The following is a 20,741-nucleotide window of genomic DNA, read 5'->3' as shown; positions in this document are numbered from 1 at the left end:
GCTTCTGTTTTTTTTAAATGTAAATAAACCAATCTATTGTGATAAAACAACAAAATTGCAATAACTGCATTAACCATCAAAGTGAGGTCTAACTGTAACTGTAGTCTTGAAGCAAATCTCAATAAGGAAAAACATTGCAATAAAATAATACAAACTGGTTAAACTTGAGAGTAGCTGAGCTTTGTCATGAGAGAACATTGCTCCTCAAGTTCAGCATTCGCTTAATTGATATCTGGAGCCATCTAGCGTCGTGAATGGGTAGAATGTCTAGACCCCGAATATAAGACGACTCCCACTTTTTCAGTCTTATTTCAATGCAAAAAACACCGTCTTATATTCGGGCCAATACGGTATATGGTTGCAGAGCAAGCCCCGCAATCGAATCCTTCCACTTTGGAGCCCGGATTCAAATGTTTGCTTCTTCGCCTTCCATTTTCGCTGTCACCCTATAAAGGCGAGGCTATTCCGCAACACAATTGCTGCGTCTTGGTGTCGCAGCATCACCATGTAGTGGAGTGGAATGGGCGGGTACGTTGTCTTCCGGGCTGAGGAGGTTGATAGTGTCAAGGAAGTGAATAACCAGCTGTCGCCTTGTAAATCTGCACTGCTCCCTGGGGCCTGGCATGAATACTACATCGTTTTCGTGCGGAATCGTTCGAATGTAGACGGAACCATATAAATGCAAACATGAAATTTGTCATATTCTCGGAGCGTCACCATGTAAACTTGTTGTCTGTTCTTTCACTTGTCTCCCAAAAGACTAGTTCTCGTTCTTGTTTTTGTTTTAACTCCCAAATGTCTTTATCTTGATTTGGTCTCAGTAACTTCTAGTTTTGTATAGGTCGTGGTTTTGAACACAACACTACGAAATGCCTCTTCTTGATTTTTCATTGTATTGGACTTAGCAAAGCAGCCCCAGAACACAAAATCTTATGATTAGTCAAGTCCATGGAAGACTCCTAAGTGTTGATCTATGTTTTTTCCAAGTGTTTTTTTTTCTTTTTTGGAAACTAGAGTCAAAATATTAATGAATAGGGAGTGATACAGGAAATGAAGCGTTTATTGCAATAGTATTTCAAGAATCCCAGGAGATGTAACATCTGGAAAAACTGCAGTAGGTTAAAAAAAAAAAAAAAAAAAAAAAGACACATCCGCTTTTCACTTGACAGAAGAAATGCAGCTGCATTTACTTTTTTGACGTGTGACTTTTTAAACTGTTGACTCTCATGGATCATGTATTTTCAATGATCCAGTTTTGACTGGTCGCCAGTCAGTTTCTAATGCTTACATTACAAAAAAACCTAAAGACTGTTTCCATAGTGCAGTGAAAAATCATTAGCATGATTAGTTTTTTTAACAGGATCATAACTCATTGGGCGGCATTGATGGTGATAGATGTCCAATCTCTTTGACTGGAAGATCTAGAAGTAATCATTTGCTGCTAGTCAAAATGGATTGGATACTGATCACAGACAATCCTTGTGAAACGTGAATGTCACTGTCGTTTTTTATGTGAATGTCTGACTCTGGACTGACCTTGAAAAGAAGGAGACTGATGAACGGCACAAAAACATAATGTTTAATGTTTTTTAGAAAGTCTATTTTATTGTGTGTTCTATAGTCAGATGAAACAAGTTTCAGGAAATGAAACAAAATAGACAAATACATTCGATCTTAAAATTGCTTTGGTTCATTTGAGGCTGCGGATCAACAAGTACACTTCAGGTCTTTGCATTCAAACAGTTGGGAGCAATTTAATACAAGACTCGTGTTTAGAGTGGATTCTGTGGCTACTGAAGGAATGATTATACGGCTATCGAATGACATTCAAAAAGACAAGAAGAGCCAATGGGTGAATGTGGAATGTAAAACACAACATAAGAAGCTTGGTGAGGTGATTCATGCAAGTCCTGAATGTAGTTTACCGCTTGCTTTAGTATAAATGTGCACGTGGATAAATCCCACCGTTCGACTGTACAAAACAAAATGCACATCATGACTGTCTGTCAAACAAACATTTTAAGTAGCACCAGTAGATGAACAAAAAACAAAATAATTCATGCGGCAAATGTGGTCGCTTCATTTGGAAAGATTTCAGGGTAGGCGGGGACATGTCCATTTGTGTGGAATCCAGTGCAGCCTCCATTCGTACAGTTTGACCAGTGTGGCTTGTTCTCCTCAAAACACAGGTTAAGACTGGCCACGGGTGCGAGCCGTCCTTTTCTATGTTCGCAGTGAAGCCATCGCGCCTTGATTGATGGCCGCTAAAAAAAAAAGTAGAGTAATTTAGTCTTTCTTTTATGGAGTATATTGTAGTTATTCTTCCATAGATGTGACATATTTCATTGCAAACTACTTGCTGTGGGGAGATGTTACCTGTTTTTACACAAGCCTTAGCACATTGCTCATGTGTGTCGAAGCGATTCGGGTTTCCGCCGCATCCTCCGTACCAGAAGCGTGCGCAGCTCTTGCTGGGCGCGTCAAAGTGCCACTTGAGAACAAACTTGGCGCATGCGCCCTCATCTTTGGGGAGCTGGCAAATGTCCACGGCCCTTAAGGCCGCTGTTGAGGAAGCCGGATATGATTAGACAAGTCAATAGCTTCAAGTCAAAAAGGTTTTAACAAAAGAATGCCTTGTTTTTCAGCTGTAATGTATGTTAGACAATGTTTGTAGAAAGTGAAAGGCTCCAACCTGGAGCCGGGTGGAGCTCCAACTTGTCCACTTGCTGCTGCTGAGCTTCACGCTGAGGCTCCGGCTCTGTGATGTCACACAGGTGAAAAGACAGGTGAGAAGATCAGATATTGCCACTCTAGTCTCCTCAGTGTACAAAAGAGTATTTGAACAGTTTGGCCAAATTATTGAATTTAGCTTGAGAATGATAACTTGATGCTAAATATTAACACTGCTGGCCAAAAGTATTGGCAACCCTGCAATTCTGTCAGATAATGCTCAACTTCTTCCAGAAAATGATTGCAATTAATAATGCTTTTGTACTAAGATGTTTGCTTATTTTGCTTGCAATGAAAAACACAAAAGAGAATGGAAAAAAATTAGACCATTATCATTTTACATAAAACTCCAAAATATGGGCCGGACAAAAGTATTGGCACCCTTTGAAAAATCATGTGATGCCTCTCTAATTTGTGTAATTAACAGCGCCCGTTACTTACCCGTGGCACATAACAGGTGGTGGCAATACCTAAATCACACTTTCAGCCATTTAAAATGGATTAAAGTTGACTCAACCTCTGTCCTGTATCTTTGTGTGTACCACACTGAGCATGGAGAAAAGAAAGAAGATCAAAGAACTGTCCTAGGACTTGAGAAGCAAAAATGTGAGAAAGCATTGGCAATCTCCAGGCTACAAGTCCATCTCCAAAGACCTGAATGTTCCCGTGTCTACCGTGTGCAGTGTCATCAATAAGTGTACAGCCCATGGCACTTTGGCTAACCTCCCTAGATGTGGACGGAAAAGAAAATTGATGAGAAATTTCAACTAAAGATTGTGCCGATGGTGGATAAAGAAGCTTGACTAACATCCAAACAAGTTCAAGCTGTCCTGGAGTCCGAGTGTACAAAAGAGTCAACTCGTACTACCCGTCGGCGTCTGAATGAAAAGGGACTCTATGGTAGGATACCCAGGAAGAACCCACTTCTGACCCAGAGACATAAAAAAGCCAGGCTGGAGTTTGCCAAAACCTACCTGAGAAAGCCAAAAACGTATTGGAAGAATGTTCTCTGGTCAGATGAGACAAAAGTAGAGCTTTTTGGGAAAAGGCATCAACATTCGTAGAGTTTACAGGAAAAAAAACCCAGAGGCCTTCAAAAAAAAAGAACACGGTCCCAACAGTCAAACATGGCCGAGGTTCCCTGATGTTTTGGGGTTGCTTTGCTGCCTCTGGCACTGGACTGCTTGACCGTGTGCTTGGCATTCTGAAGTCTGAAGACTACCAACAAATTTTGCAGCACAATGTAGGGCCCAGTGTGAGAAAGCTGGGTCTCCCTCAGAGGTCATGGGTCTTCCAGCAGGACAATGACACAAAACACACTTCAAAAAGCACTAGAAAATGGTTTGAGAGAAAGCACTGGAGACTTCTGAAGTAGCCAGCAATGAGTCCTGACCTGAATCCCATAGAACACCTGTGGAGAGATCTGAAAATGGCAGTTTGGAGAAGGCAACCTTCAAATCTCAGACACCTGGAACAGTTGGCCAAAGAATAAATGGTCTAAAATTCCAGCAGACCATTGTAAGAAACTCATTGATGGATACCGGAAGCGGTCGTTCGCAGTTATTTTGTCTAAAGGTTGTGCTACCATTTTGGAGTTTTGTGTAAAATGATAATGTTTTAAATTTTTATACATTCTTTTTTGTGTTTTTTTTATTGCAAGCAAAATAAATGAGGATATTACTAACAAAGCTTTTGTAATTGCAATCATTTTCTTGAGCATTATCTGACAGAATTTCACGGGTGCCAATACTTTTGGCCAGCAGTGTATATAGTCAAAACAGAACATGTTAGGTCAATATTAGAAAGTGTATTTTTCAGGGACAGTGTTCACTAGAGTGGACACATATTCAAAAGTTATCATGAGCTTAACTCATTCAATGCCAGCCCAGGTCACAGAGTATGCGTTGCGGTAGTTAGTGAAAAGGGAAATTGATATTGAGAACACCTATTGACAGCAATTTGGGCCGCGATTTTGAGACCCCTGTCCAATATGAATGTAATGAAAATTTTTAAGACAAAAAGTCCTGATTCATGCATGAAAGGGTTAAATTATCCAAGAGAGCAAATAGTTCATTTGCCAGGGATCGTCGGACTAACCGGTCTCTGGTTTATCCAACGGCGCATTTACTGGAGCGGTGATGACGTGGCCGCTGACAACCGGCCGCTGCTCCGTCGTTTCTATCAATGACACAGTTAATGAACCAAGGGCGTAGGTTTGCATAGGGATGGTAGGGACATAACACTACCAACTTTTCAGGATGCTCAAATTGTCCCCACCAACTTTTAAGCAACCTTAGTTGCATTTTATAATGAGTTCAGTTATATATGTCATTTAGATTGTCTTCCCATATGTTGTAAGGATACAATTGACCCTACCATTATTAAGTGAATTATTTTCATTATATTCAAACTTATATTTACCCCTTTTTCACTTGCTGAATGTGCTAGTCCATTTTTTCCCCCTAAAACTCACGTTGGATTGGCTGATGACCCCCCCCCCCACACACACACACGTACTGACCCGACAAAAACACAACATGTCGCCAACATGCCGCCTCATCCACCCCCTTCAAACAGGAGGGATATTAGAAGTTTTGTTTTCAGCCAGCAGCAGCCAATATAAGTATTGTAAAAATACATTAATGGTATGGAGGTGGGGAACACACCACTAAATTTGCGACTGAAATTTTGCTCCAACCTGGATCAGAGTTTGCATATCATTAAACTGTGTGAATTTGCTAACCTGCGAAACTCGAGTAGGAAGCTGCTTAGCGGGAAGTGTCCTCCACTTTTGGATGATTTTCTGCTGTTAACGTTTATTAAACTGTGAGAAATGTAGTGAACCGAGGTTTACCCCCTTCTGCCCAATTTTTATTTTTGTTTTGTTTATGTGGTCTTAAAGCAACACTTGGTCACTTTTCAGTTTTGGTAGATTTTAGCGACGCTGGTGGAGAAAAGTGGTAGTTTTTTGAAGACTGCATTTCCCTTGAATAACAGCGCATGAGCGCATAGTGTCTTCCTATGAGGGGCGTTACAGAAAATAATTGAGAAGCACTGTTATGACTCAATACAGATTTATTTTGCAATGATCAATTAATTAGGTTCATATTCGTGAGAAATGCAGCCCTGATCCCCATTGACCCAATCTGTTTGGTTGTCCCGTCCCCAGCAAAAAGTGTGCATGCATGTTATGCTGTTATATCGTCCCTATCAATGTTGAGCCCAAACCTACACCCTTGTAATGAACTATTCTTCACGCAACGCAAAATCGTTTACGGACGTACTGGTGGTGACGATGCCTTTGTGCGTGGAAAGCACGTGTCCATTGGCGCCGTGGCCCGTCACGACCACGTGGTACGTCTGCCCGCCAACCAACTCATCCACGGACAGCTCGGACGTTGACACATTGATCTTGATGATTGGGGCGTGGTCACGCAGGTGTGTCACTTTCACTTGGAAGTAGACAAAGTTTTTGGGGTCTGGGTTGTTCCAGCGCAGCCTGAAGCCGTTACCAGTCACGTTGGACACATGAAGCTCGTCGTCGTCCAACGCTGAGCAACAGAATATGAACAAATATTGGAACCTGAGCTCATATTTGACAACAAACACTACCACATAAAATTCTTTCTTTTTCTGTTTCTTTCATCTTTTCTATTGTTGTCGTGTTTCCAATATTTTTGAAATTTGGGTAGATTTATTTATAAATTTTTACAAAGTAATTTTGAATGTTTAATACATTATTCATCTAATTCCTATATTTTCATTTAAAATTCAATACAAGTACTTGTGTTTTCTAATATTTTTAAAAAATAAATATTTTTACTTTATTTAATTACTATTCATGTATTTGGTCCAAATATCATTTTAAAAAAAAAATCATATATTTAAAAACCTTTTTTTTTTTTTTTTTTTTTTTTAATTCCTTACAATATTTTTTGCGTTTCTAAAGGCTATGTACAGTATGTGGATCTAGTTGTGTATATTTTCTAATCATTTTTTTTAAAAGTATACAAGAATTTCTTTATGTAATATTTGCATATTTTTTTCTACTATTTAGATTTTTCTTAAACTGTGGATTTTTCACAGTTTTCTATATTTGTCCTCAAATATTTTTATAATGATTTTCTTTAAAAAAAAAACAAAAAAAAAAAAAAACGGTTTCTGTATTTTTTGTCTTACATTTAGATCTACATGTTTTGTTGAAATGTCCATTTTTTTTGTAAAATATTTGTTTCGCTGTAATATTTCTGTTCTGTATTTTGTTATACTTTGGTGTTTATTCGTTATAATTTTCCTGTATTTATAATTCATTTGCAGGTAGTCCCCGGGTTACGACGGACCCGACTTACGTGATTTCGACTTTATGACGCCTGCGTCTTGTCGTTTTTTTTTTTTTTGTTTTTTTTTTTTTAACGTTGACTTTTGTTTTGTCTTGCATGCTTTTATTTTGGCACAGGAAGCGTAGAACAAGAAGCGAATGCATGTACAGATGCGCCCGCCCATTCCTCACACGCACACACAGAGCAGCCGAGTGGCAGAGGAGACAGCCTGCGCGTACATTTGTTGCTTGTAGAGCATCCAGAGGCGACGGCTGTATATAACCCCTTTTGTACTATTTATTGTGAGTTTTCAATTCTGGTCAAATACTTGGGGCGAGTTTATGTGATTGTTTTTGATGACGTGCAGACGCTAACTGATACATGCTAATCGTTTGTTATAGTTTTATCAGCAGCTACTTGTAAACGCAAATTTGAATTGCTGTTATTGAAGATGAGACTGATTTAATTCCATTTTATCTTAGTTTCATTCTGCAAGTGTTGATGTCATTAGCAGCTGAATAAAGTCAGCAAACCATATGGATGTCTGAAATCGTCATTTCGGAGCTTAGCTCATTGTCTAGCTAGGACTTAGCTCCAACATCTTGGCGAGGACAGTACAATGACGTATTATACATTTTTTTGGATAGGTTTTTTTTTTTTTTTTTTTTTTTTTTTTAATTTAGGGGGTGTTTTGAGGTACCTCGTTTAAAGGGTTACTTCCAATTTATGCGACAATCTGGGTTACATCACCAGCACAGGAAGGGAACTCGTTCGTAAACCGGGGACTAACGGGGACTATAGTACCTGTATTTGTATTATTAGTATTTCTTACAATATTTTTGCTTTGTTCAGAGCTCACTTTTTCTGGAGTCTTATTTTTAAGTGTTCATTTCAATATGTGGTTTTTGTCTGATATTCGGGTTTATTTTATTTAGTCTCATATCCATTCTATGTAACTCTGATTCTAGGACAAACTGCTTCATTATCATGCGCTTAGTTCGTAGAATCGCACCTGTGTGTTTGACTGGATGAGAGTCCTGCTGCTTTTCATGATGTTTCGTTTGGCTCCTGTCAATGATGAGATCACAATGGAAAGTGATGAAGTTGATAATGACAAAAAAACCTAATGAATCAAACAAGCCCTCACTGGTGTTGGTGGACGTTAGTGGTAAAAGGATTTTTTAGGGGCTGGTCTCTCTGGAACCACTTGCAGTCTTTGGACACTTCAGGGGACATGTAGAAAGCATTTTCAACTGCAAAAACAGATAAACAGTACAATTAACAGTGAAATAAACAGAAACATTCTAAATACATTTCCAAAATCTGCAAAAATATCTAATCAAATTACAACAGTACCTGAACATTTTCAAGCAAACAGAGAAAAGCACAGTAAATACAGTACGGTAATGTTAAGTCAGTGGTTCTTAACCGGGATTCGGTGAGTAAGACTAAGGGGTTCTAAGAAGGTAAAGAAACAGAGAGCCCTGTTTTCGTATGCTGATGAAATCTAAGCACAGTGGCTTTTTACACCAGGTTTCTGACTGTTTTTTTACCAATTTACAGGCTGAATCCATTTCTTTTAACTGCTAGTCCTTGATCTGATGGGAGAAGGAACTGGTTTGCTCAGTGGAAGGTTGACTCGCACTATGTAAGAGGGAATACAACAGACCAATGGGCAGCGTGGTCTCAAATTTCGACCTGTTTATAAAACATGCAGTCAAAATAAGAAGAATTTTAAATGATAATTTGCTAAATTATTAGCTTGCTGCTAGCTTAGATATATCGGTTTTGAATTGGGGAAAAAAATTGCTTTGTTATGTAATTCCGATGGGTTCGGTGAATCCAAATGTGAAACTTCTGGGGTTCGGTACCTTTAGCAAGGTTAAGAACCACTGTGTTAAGTATTTGATAAACAATTTTGAAAATGTGAAACAAAGCATAAGAACAATTTGCCAAGAATACAAAACTATTCAATAAAACAAACACAGATCAGATTTTTAGAATCTAGTACAGTACTTACTGCTGATGTACTTGGGCAGCATCTGTGCAAAAGTGAGAAGGTTCTTGTCGTAAAATTGCGAGATGTCATCTATTCTCTTGAGGAAGACATCGGACGGCTCGCTAGCCATACGCGACAGGACGCGATTGTCGGCGGCGCTCAGCCTGTCGCCCACGCCGAAGATAACCACGAAGTAACCTCTGCACTTGACCTCGGTGGCGACACGCACCAGGCGCTCCTCCTCCTCCTCTACGCTGCCAGTCACAAAGAGCGCCAACACTTTGCGGGGGCGCGGCAGGGGTGCCTTCTCAAAAACGTGATCAGAAGTCCATTCCACGGCGTCCGCTAACGAGCGTCCGCCTTCAAGCTGGGGTGTCTTTTCCAGCAAGAAGTCAACCAAGGATTTTGCTGACCCATGATCAGTCAGGCCGACATCCACGTGGACGGGAAGGCCGGTGTGGTTGCGGAGAAATTCGTAGGGCGCCTGCTGGACAAAGGCCACTCTGGCGTGGTGAGCGGACGTGCTGGGGACAGACGCGACGTGGAGGTGCTCCACCATATGCGCAACGTAGCGTTTGATTTCCGTGAAAACAGCAGGGTATGTGCTTTCTGAGCTGTCCACGATATAGCCAATGTCAATGTCCACGTCAGTGGTGAAAGACCGTCTGTCTCGACCGGATGACGGTGGGACGTAGTCACATGTTGGGTCCGGAGAGCAGAAGTCTGCAAAGAAGGCGTTTTTCTTCTTTAGATGAGTTTCCACTCCTTAACAAATGGCTTGCATATTTGATCACTAATTGTCAAGTCGTACATTACTGAATAAATTAATTTACAAATTGTCTTACCAAAACAGAGGTGACAGCTCATGACCTTTCTCATGACCGTGTCAAACTGTGCACTTCCTGAGTCTGGCAAGACGATGACCTGGGCCAATGCTGTGTTGTTTACCTTGGGGTGGGGGAGGCATCAAACATATCATGTCAGCATTTGAAAGCATTTGCTTTACATGTCAAGCAAATATAACGCATGTACTGTAACAGGTCCTGTGAAGGTTGGGAAACATCACTCCAAAATACCTTCACAAAATCATTCTGGCAGCTGATTTGCCAGACAGTGTGTTTTAGCCTACTCAGTCAGTAAGCTTGACTTCCATATTGAATGCACAGACGCCAGTCGTTGGAATGAAAATTCGGAGGGAGTGCAGTGATGGAACAACCACCATCACACCAGTTACATGAATTACTTAATAACCCCTCGTTCCCCCAAGTGTTGCTATCCTTGGTTACCTGCAAGGCTCTCGCGAGGCCCCTGTCATCATTCCTGAGCAGTACCACAGTGGCAACGCCGGCATCGTGCAGGCGCAGCGCGGCATTGGTGACGGCCTGAGTGTTGGAAACCGAGCCACCCACGAAGAAGACGGCAACCTTGCGGACCAGGAAGCCGCTGCGGACCCTCTTGAAAGTATTGTGTGCCACGAAGCTCATGGCTGTCTCCAGGCTGCGGCGCTTGTTGGTCTGCAGTGTCTGCAAGCCCTCCACGTGGCGCAGCAGTGCTCGCTTCTTCATCGCATCGGCAAAGCGCACTTCGGTGGTCACCTCACTGTTGTAGAGGGCCAGCGCCACGCGGGCGCCCCTGGGGCAATTGCTCTCCGAGATTGTTATCTCTCGCAGCAGCCGCAGCACGGCCTCGCGCATGTTGTTGAAGGCCGGCCGTCCCACGTCGCTGGATGCGTCCAATGCGAACGCTAGCTCGGTCGGGTACAGCGGACACTCAAGCTTTCCTGTTGACCACATGAGCCAGAGTTGCAATTTTCAAGCGTGACACAAAAACCCCCCCACAATTTTGTTTGGTTTTGGGACTTACCGTAACAGCACGCTGTTAAATGGAAACGACAAAAAGGGATGTTAGAAAGCATACGGTAAAGAAAAACAAAAGCAATACTTAAACTGCAAGCCAGCGCCTCCCAAACAAATCTTGTTTAATGAAGTGAGAAAATAGAGAATTTCATTGTTCCGATGTGTAATAATGGAAAAAAAACCCTGTAAATAATGACAAATAATCCCTCTAAGTTTCCCAAATTTTTCGCCTCCTCGTCACACATTGGCTACCCACTGTGCCGTACGCGGTGAAAGGCCTATACTCGTTTTAATGGACCGAGGAAAGTTGGCTTCGTCTGCGTGCCGACGGAGAAAGGAGAAAGAGTGTGTGCCTATTTTCTTAGCTACTTCCACACTGTTTGAAGTGTATCAGCGTTTACTTCATGTACGTGCACGGCTTGATTACCGCCACGTTTGTCACAATGGGCGCTCGATTAAGCGGCAGGGGCGCTGGAAGTCAGTCACAGCAGCAAAAGCAAAAACAGCTGTTTCAGTCCAAATTTGTGATGCTTGCGCTTTTTCTCCATACAAGGCGCGCACAATGGCAGTACACATGCATGCTGGATAGTTTACATACTACTGCTAGGCTACTACAAAGACAGGATTCTATTTCACCTATAGTGTGTGTAGGAGTTTTTGTATTGGAAATAAAAGCAGCGTGTATTATAATGCAAATCCTCACAGCTAGAGGGTGCAATGACACTGAAACACATTTGAAAATGAAAAGGTCCAATATGCCTCGGTTTAACACCCACTTTTCATAACACTCAAATAAATTGCAGAGAAATATTCAATAGTGCTCTGCGCGGCGGCAGCAGCTCAACAGCAACAACGAACAATAATACGGCTGCAATGCAAGCTATTTGAGGTTCTCCAAGGTCTAAATCTGCAGCTAACTTTTCCTCGCTGGGCACTATAAATCTATAAACTAAAAAAATATATATATATAAAACTATAAAAAAAAAGATATATTTATAAAAATATAAAATAAACTATCATAATCTTAATCATTTTCGACCTCAAATTGAATTTTAGAAAATGTCGTTTTTGTAAAGAAAAAAACATCGCTAATTCATTTTTGCGCCATGTTAATGCCTCCTCTGTCAATAGTTAACTTTTCCATTCCAATAGACCCTACCCACGTGACGTCACAACTCCGCTCTCCTGAATGGTACCGCCCACTTGTCCGTCAAAACATAGTGTTAACCTGTTACGGCTACGTACATTTCTCCTATTTACGGCGTGTTTTTCTGCTCCTTAACATTAATAATCAAAATGGTGAAGGCGTGTGTGGCTGTTGGTTGCACTAACAGAGAAGATGGAAGGAGAGACTTGAAGTTTTACCGTATTCCGAGGGATCCAAAGAGAGCGAAATGGACGGCTGCAATTCGACGTGAAAACTGGGCACCAAAAAATCACCACAGACTATGTAGTAGTCATTTTATATCCGGTAAGATGCATTTAAGATATACTTAGAGGGTTTTGGGCTGACAAATAACCACAATTAAGATCATTGCGAGGCTAATCGCCGACAACATACGACGTAGTACGACATAGTTTCAAATTCAAGATGTTTGTGACTTCCCTTTCTTCCACCATCGTTATTTTTTGAATAATATTTAGCTGGTACCAAGTGAAAGAAACTGGCCTCGTCTACGGGGCTGACAAATAACCACAATTAAGATCATTGCTAGGCTAATCGCCGACAACATACACGTATGTATGTAGTGAGAGTGCTATCGCTAAACCATATAAACATTAAAAGCCTTAACTCCATTGACAAACGACATGAAATACATTAGACTTGACAGTGGATGTTAGCAATAACAAAAGGTTTTGAATTGAAAATTTCGTAACTCACCTTTCCAAGCACAAGATAGATTCCTGCCGAATTTTCGTGGACGAGGACCTGTTTCACCCAACCAGCAACGAAGTATTTATAAGCCTCCAAGCTCTTGAAGTTTTTCATATTTTCGTGAGAATAGGCTGATTTAGTGTGGACAAGATAATTGTAAATATCTGCGTAGCAGATGTCAGGCAGACAGGGCGAAGACAGTGGGTCGAAAAACATCGATTTGGGCATCAAATATGGATCTGGCGACTGTATAGAACGAAGCTTTTCCTCATAACGCCTTTTATGCAACAGATCCAGTGAGTTTGCGGCATCAGAAAGCACCGGGTCTTCCATGAAATGCATTTTAAATTCCGCCATCAATTGAAAACAATGCTAATACAGAGTCAAAATGACGGACAAGTGGGCGGAACCATACAGCGAGCACGTGGTTTTGTGACGTAGGTGGGTAGGGTCTATAGCACCTTATGGTGTCAGGTGGTGACCATGTTATTAACAACAACAAAAAAAAACTTTTTCATCATTTATATTTAATCCCCAGTTATTAACAACAACAAAAAAACCTTTTTCATCATATATATTTAATCCCCAAAGTTAAATACGCTCTTGTTTCAACATGACTTATCGATTTATTAAAAAACCACAAAACAAAACAGTTTTTCTCCCAAACATCAGGGGGAGCTGTAGAACCCTCAGTACCCCACTTCCCGCGCCTCTGTAAAGCAGTGTCACTTTATGTGTTTAAACATTATTTTCTCTCTTTGAGCAAGTCATGAGTCTTCGAGCAACCATCATTCACATAAAAGTCATTTATGCTAGCTTTGTCTTTTCTGTAAGTGTGGACATACCAAATTAGGGAATGTCTGTTGTTACAAGCAATGATGCTTATATACAGATATCTGACAGTCGCTCATTAGAAACGGAAAAAAGGAAAATTGTCGCTTTAATTTTCAAATTATAATATTTTTGTCATTTAAATTTTGCATTTTTCCTAGCAAAAATGATTATACTATTTCCTCTATTTTTCATCATCCAAATTAAAAAGTCTAATAAGTGGTCATGCAGTTGACTTGCTTGAAAAGGACCCGCCCCTCAAAACAGGCTGCAAATGTTGAATCTTTCAGCCTAATCATAGTACAAACACATTTCTTTGAGAACCTTTAAATGTTAAGTTTTTGAAATCGAAAACGTCTCCTTCTGTTCATGAATGAATGACTTACGGCAGTTATCTCTGATCTTCTGGACGAGCTCACAATGCTGAGGACAAAGAATGAAGAGACATGACGCTCCAGCTCAATTCAAAATACAGAATGTGTTCTTAAAGAGTACGTACGACAACACCCGGTCCTCTTGGTCCTTTTTGACCCTGAAGTATGTACACGGCGACGTTGTTTAGATCAATACATTTGGATTAGGATTCTAGATAAGGTGGAATTGATGAACGTTACTTACGTAAGGCCCTGGATAGCCGACCTCTCCTTTCTGTCCGGGTGTCCCAGCATTTCCAGAGACGCCCTATAAACACGTTGCATAAAAAGCGTTTTACTCTATAGTTGCCATTGAAAGATAGCTGCAAGTTGTTCACATGCTCACTTTACTTATGCTAGGAAAATATGCTTTTTACAATTAGGTTTTTGGTTTAGATTTTTTTTTCTTATATACTGTATACAGGCTGTCCCCGGGTTACGTACGAGTTCCGTTCCTACGCTGGCAAACGTAACCTGAATTTCCACGTATGTTGAAATTAACCCTTGAAGAACCCCTAAATACCCTGAAAATCTCCAAATAACTGTCCAAAAACATGTACTATATGTCACATTAATAAAATAAAGTAACTTGACTGGAGACAAAATGGCGGACGAGACTCCAGCGTTATAAAGTCGAACTCACATAAGTTGGGTACCTCGTAACCAGGGGAACTGTATTTTGATAATATTTGCGAATTTCCGTGAAATTTTCTGTAATGTTTTGGCGATTGTCTCATATTTTTCTGCTTCTCAAGCATTTTGAATTCTTACTGCCTTGTTCCAATTTAAAAAATATAATATTTGAGTATTTAACATTAAATATTTACTATTACAGTATTTTGTGCAATACCATTTTCGTTTTGAACATTTTTCTCCTCGTTAATTTGTGTTTTGTATAAGTGTATGCGCATTTCTATTTTTGTCTTCAATTCGTATATTTTTTATATTTTACATTTTTATATGCAGCTGTTGGACAAACTAATGCAAATAATAATACAAAAAAAATACAAACACCTAACATTTTGGCATCATAATCACTGAACATAATTGTTCAAGAATGGCATGAGGAACATTCTAATGAAGTTGAGCATCTCATATGGCCGGCACAATCCCCAGACCTCAACATTATTGAGCATTTCTGGTCAGTTTTAGAGATTCAATCAAGACGTTGATTTCCACCGCCATCGTCCATAAAAGAGTTAGAGGGTATTCTAAATGAAGAATGGCTTAAAATTCCTTTGGAAACAAATCACAAATTGTATGAATAAATACCTCGAAAATTGAATTGAAAATTGAGGCTGTAATTGCTGCAAAAGGCGGACGTACACCATATTAAATTCGTTTTTGTTGATGATTTAAAGGTGTTTCTATACCTCCAAAATTGAATTGAAAATTGAGGCTGTAATTGCTGCAAAAGGCGGACGTACACCATATTAAATTCGTTTTTGTTGATGATTTAAAGGTGTTTCTATTATTTCTTCCAGCTCCTGTATTTTTAACCAACCCAATTTAAATTAGAGACATTTTGTTAATATATATAAACACAATACAACGATTTTCAAATCATGTTCAACGTATTTGAATTGTATACGTTGTATACAAAGACAAGCTATTTTATAGTCCAACTAATAAACTTATATAATAATTGTTCACTTAGAATTTTATGGCTGCAACACGTTCCGCAAAGGGAGGCAGGGTATCCACCTGGCCTTAAAAAGTCTAAAAACATCTTAAAGGCTTTAAAATGTCTAAAATTCTCCTAAGATTTCATAAAAGGTCTTAAATATTATTTTGAAAAGTCTTAAAAGTCTATTGACGTTACTATGCTACTACGAGTAGTAGTACTACTTTGTACTCATTTGTATCACAGTGTGAAAGAGCAGGGAATAATTCCGGGCCTCCAATTTTCCTTCAAATTTTTTGTACGTTATTTGTCAGTATCGATGAGGAATGGGTCTTAAATTGTATTCATTATGGTCTTAAAAGGTCTTTAAAAGTCTTAAATTTGGCTTGTTGAACCCTATAGAGACCCTGGGAGGGGACAGGGTCAAGTTCACCCATGTATTACATTACCTTTTATTTTAAAATTTTAAAAACGATTGAATATACAGTACCTTTCTGCATTGTTGGTGCCTTTCCAGATGTGCAAGCTTCCCATGCTTCCCATGCCACACACACTCATGCACCCCCAGACCATCACTGTTGGACTGAGCTCTCTTAACAACTTGGATCGGTTTTGTTGTCTTTAGCCCTGATGACATGGCCACCCAGTTTTCCATAAAGAACTTCAAATCGTGATTTGTCTGACCACAGAAGTTTCCACTTTGCCACACTCAATTTTAAAAGACCCCCGGCCCAGTGAAAATGCCCGTGCCTCTTTCACTGTAGCGTTTCAATCAGCACCGGCACATGGCACAGTGGATTGTGTTCACCTACAATGTTTTTTGGAAGTATTGCGCAGCCAACACACAGTAGTTTTCCCTTTTGTGGTGCAATGCCGTTTAATGGCCTGAAAGTCATAGGCATCAGGTATAGCTTTTTGGCCTTGCCTCTTTTATTCTGTGATTTCCCCAGATTTTTGGAACCTTTTGATGATATTATGGAACGTCGATGATAAAATCCCTAAATTCCTTGCAATCGTATGTTGAGGAGCACTGTTATAAAACGTTCTATTTTTTCACGCATTTGTTTAGAAAGAGGTAAACCTCGCCCCAACTTTAATTTTGAATCACTGAGCTATTCAGAGAAGCTCCTATTATACCGAATTACAGCGCCAACCTGTTCCCAATTAGCCTGTTCACATGTCGGGTGTTCCAAACAGATGTTTAATGAGCATTCCTCAACTTTCTCAGTCTTCTTTTCATAAGCTCTTTCTATTTTTGTCAAATATTTTACATTCTGTGTTTACATTTTCTTGGATTTCTAATATTTTGGATTGTTGTCATCCTGTACATTTAATAATTTGTAAACCGAATAAGCGTTTCTGTCAATCTTTGTCATGATAATTTTCCTGGTTTTACTATTTTTTGAGCAGGTTTTGTATTTTTATTCAATCTTTTTGTATTTGTATAAGTATTTAACTGTCACTCATGTGCACACATAGAACTAAAGCATAATATTTTTACCCTCTGTCCGCGATTTCCTCGTGAACCAGGTCCACCAGTGGTTCCGGGGTTACCAGCTTCTCCCTGCAGGGACAAACCATACAGATAATCAGAGCACTGCAATGGTATTCAGCAGGGGTCGCGTTAACCGAATATTTTCCGTCGTTGACCGATTTTTTAAAACGGTGACGGAAAAAACTGAAGTCCATCCGTCAATTTGACCGGTTGCAATTCACACCCCAGACCACAGGGTGGCGAGTGAGCATATTAATTAGCTATTGTCTCTCTTGATGCATGACGTCGTTGGCCTTACTCTGAAAAATGTCAAGGCAACTGAGTGTCCGAAGTTTCTTCAAAAAGCCCCAAAACGACGATGGTGTTGATAAAAGAGGTGAAAAAATAGGGACTGCACAAGCGGGCACGCAATTCAAGTCCATGCGCACCAGGAGGAAAGTGTGAGACTACGTTCAGGCCACAGCAGGTGAACTGTTAATTTCATTGTTCCATATGCTACATATGGTAGGCTGCCTAACTACTGGGGCCACAGTCAGCTGTTTTTGTCGCTGCGGAGAAAAAGTTACATATTCATCTGCTTGATGTGTGATGGCACGGTGTGGATTCTCTTTTAAGCTTGTTCGGACAGAATATTAATTTAAAATGAATGAAAACTAAATACTATTGAATATGTTGAAGCGGTATGCAATGTTAAGAGTCTTGTTAGCTGTAGGCGCACTATCCTAGACCCCTCACTATCCACTCGCGGGGGCCTGCGCTTGTCAGTTACGTTCCTTATTCTCGCTATATGATTATACAACTTTAACATTTGTTAATAATACGCTCTGTGTGTAGTATCATCCATCGCTTTTCCTTTTTAAATGGGTACTTATAAGCGAACTCAAGAAGTAACAACGGGAACATTTTTAAACAGGCATTTCACGGGAGAGCATTTCGACTCTTCGGCCAATCATATAGCGGGAGCGAGTGGATAGTGAGGGGACCGCGCGCGGCTCTTAAGTGTCTCTGTCACGTGACTGTCGTAGCCCGCAACGCGCTCGGCCAAATGGACACACAAGTACGGAAGGTGAATTATGCCAAACAAAGGGTCACCACAATGTCATTATCATCATTTTAAAAATTTAAGTGACGGGTAAAAATAGATTGTGACCGGATTTTTATGACCCTGTCAGTCAAAATAACAGACAACGAAAAAGTCTAGCGCAACCTCTGGTATTCAGTAAGGATGCAACAATACTCGGTTTTATATTGAACCGTTCGATACGCCCTCTTCGATTCAGTACGCAAACACATTCAATCCATTTGAAAAAGCTCCCAAAATGTATTTTCCGAACTTTTTTTTTGTGGTCTCTCTTGCTATAATGTCCGGCGCATCATCAAGACTGTCTTTACGAATATGTACAGCAATGCCCACCAATATATTGTTGCCGACTTGGCTGGTACAGATAACCTCGGTTTGACACCAGTCACCTTAACACCCTGGGACACAGAGAGCTAACTCAAGGCTACATGATGAACAATGAGTGGCAAATTAAGAGCACTGTACTTCAAACTCGTCCTGTCTATGAAAGTCAATTGTCAAATGCTGGTGTTGGGCAGTAATGAGCAGACGTGACTTCTGTGGCGTTTGTTAACCTTTTTAATGCCCCGACAACACTCGCATGCACACACCCTAGATATAATCAAATAGCAACCTAGATGTGCTACGTTAGATCCCTCCCAAGTTCCATGGCATTGGCTGCGTGAGCCCAGAGTGATCATGGAACGCGTAGTCCGTATACTACATCGATGAATTAAAAACCGCCATGACTGAATGGAAATTAAGCAGGTCAAATCAATCCATACCAGTGACTATAGATAATGCTGCAAATATTGTTAATTTAGTACGTAACACAGATGGACTTGGACCACAAATACGATGTTTGGCTCATGTGGTAAACATAGCTTCTAAGAGAGCTGTAGCAATCAACAGTGTGCCCCACCTCACTTTACAAACAGTAAAAATTGTTCTCAGCACTTTTATACAAAATTTCTTCAGATCAGTAAATAGTAAGCACAAAAATATTATGCACTAACATGCATGTTTATATGATGGCATTGTTATTTTTGCTTGATAGCAAAATACAAAAACGTAAAAATAATAATAATAAAACTTGAAATTTTTTGGTTTTGGGGCATTAAATGTATTGAATCGAATCGAAAATCGTGTCCCTCGTATTGAAAATCGTACTGAACTCTAACTTAACTGTATCGTTGAATAATTTACCACCAATAATTTGTAATGTTCTTTTCACTTTTATGTTTGACATTGTTTTCTCATATGTGAAACACACCGGGGTACAGTATGTACTGAAGCGTGTATTTGTACCTGACACATTATAGGAGATGTTTTTGCCTACCTTTGGCCCTGGGAACCCTGGGAAACCTTCATCACCCTAAACATATAAGTCAAGATTAATTTTAGGGTCAGGACTCATTGTTTGACAGTATCCAAGTATTATTTGACATAATCTAAGTGTACGTTAGTAGTACAGTGACAAAGTGGACTTGCCCGTCTTCCTTTGGGTCCTGAGATCCCGAAGCCGTCTCTGCCGTCTTCGCCCTTGGAGGAACATACGGCGTATCCATTTGAGCTCTCTGCTGTCTTTAATAAGCATTACATATAATAAGCAAAACATTTCGTACAGGTTCTCCACGGGGTCCGAAAGGTCCCTCGACGCCTTTAATTCCTGGATCTCCGGGCTCTCCCTACACACAAAAAAAAAAAACGAAACAACCAGAGACAATGCTAAATTTAACTTTTCCCAACTTGTTTGGGGGCTTATCTATACATTGGATCAATTTCCTTTTGTTCTTTCTTTCAAGCAGTTGTGTTTTCATTTGGTGTTTTCATCCAATAGATTACACGTGTGCTCAGTAACATGAGAAAGATCCGGATTTAAGGCTCTGCTGTTTAGAGATTAAACAAGGCTGTCACGGAAAGAACAAAACACGACTCCAGCGTTTATTCCAGTGTGTACCTTGCGACCGACTGCGCCTCTTCTTCCCTTTTCTCCCACAGAACCCGGGCGTCCACCAGGGCCCTGCAAATCACAAGTATCCTCGCTTAGTAAACAAATCTATACTGTTTTTTGTGTGTTTATATATACTCTGCATTGACATTCATTTGAGATGGATGTGCATTCAATGGAAAAAGTACTGGGAATACCTTCTGGGTGCATTTTTAGGTTAACAAGACATTTTTGTAACCAAAAATATCTATCGGATTCACTCACCCTGGGTCCAGGATTTCCATCCTCTCCTCTGGGTCCTGGTGCACCGTTTGGTCCGGCTGGACCCTAACCAAGAATCAGGCAATTATATGTGAAACTAAGGCTGTAAATCCTTGCGTCAAACTAAAATGGATAATGTCCCTTTCAATTTTTTACACGGGTACATGGCTATGTTTTTTGAAGTTAGTAAGTTATTTTTTTTCCTTTTTTTTTCTACAATGGCAGCTTTAAAATTGAAAATATGTTCAATTTCTTGCATGTATTCTTGAGACTTTGTGTGTGTGTCTCGTTACGATTAATTGTCAACCAAATTGAGTTTCAATTAG

General features: G+C 40.1%; 1 protein-coding gene across 1 annotated transcript in view; it reads right to left on the bottom strand.

Annotated features, from left to right (window-relative positions):
• Positions 1–1,132: 1,132 nt before the first annotated feature.
• The window catches only part of col6a3 (collagen, type VI, alpha 3), a 96,141-nt gene continuing 76,532 nt past the window's right edge, over positions 1,133–20,741 (bottom strand). The window contains exons 60-79 of the mRNA XM_057851780.1: positions 20,419–20,481; positions 20,164–20,226; positions 19,829–19,891; positions 19,695–19,745; positions 19,543–19,578; positions 17,150–17,212; positions 14,230–14,292; positions 14,111–14,143; positions 13,998–14,034; positions 10,912–10,923; positions 10,335–10,828; positions 9,894–9,996; positions 9,070–9,771; positions 8,197–8,302; positions 8,062–8,117; positions 6,015–6,281; positions 4,828–4,908; positions 2,693–2,758; positions 2,377–2,562; positions 1,133–2,264 (exon numbers count right to left, since the gene is read on the bottom strand). Of these exons, the coding sequence (XP_057707763.1) occupies positions 2,224–2,264; positions 2,377–2,562; positions 2,693–2,758; positions 4,828–4,908; positions 6,015–6,281; positions 8,062–8,117; positions 8,197–8,302; positions 9,070–9,771; positions 9,894–9,996; positions 10,335–10,828; positions 10,912–10,923; positions 13,998–14,034; positions 14,111–14,143; positions 14,230–14,292; positions 17,150–17,212; positions 19,543–19,578; positions 19,695–19,745; positions 19,829–19,891; positions 20,164–20,226; positions 20,419–20,481 (2,586 nt within the window). The 3' untranslated portion in view covers positions 1,133–2,223. The remainder of the gene's footprint in view (positions 2,265–2,376; positions 2,563–2,692; positions 2,759–4,827; positions 4,909–6,014; positions 6,282–8,061; positions 8,118–8,196; positions 8,303–9,069; positions 9,772–9,893; positions 9,997–10,334; positions 10,829–10,911; positions 10,924–13,997; positions 14,035–14,110; positions 14,144–14,229; positions 14,293–17,149; positions 17,213–19,542; positions 19,579–19,694; positions 19,746–19,828; positions 19,892–20,163; positions 20,227–20,418; positions 20,482–20,741) is intronic.

Source organism: Corythoichthys intestinalis, chromosome 12, assembly GCF_030265065.1.
Source record: "Corythoichthys intestinalis isolate RoL2023-P3 chromosome 12, ASM3026506v1, whole genome shotgun sequence".
Lineage (NCBI taxonomy): Eukaryota > Metazoa > Chordata > Actinopteri > Syngnathiformes > Syngnathidae > Corythoichthys > Corythoichthys intestinalis.
The sequence above is the reverse complement of the archived record's forward strand: the minus strand, read 5'-3'. Positions and strand labels throughout refer to the sequence as shown.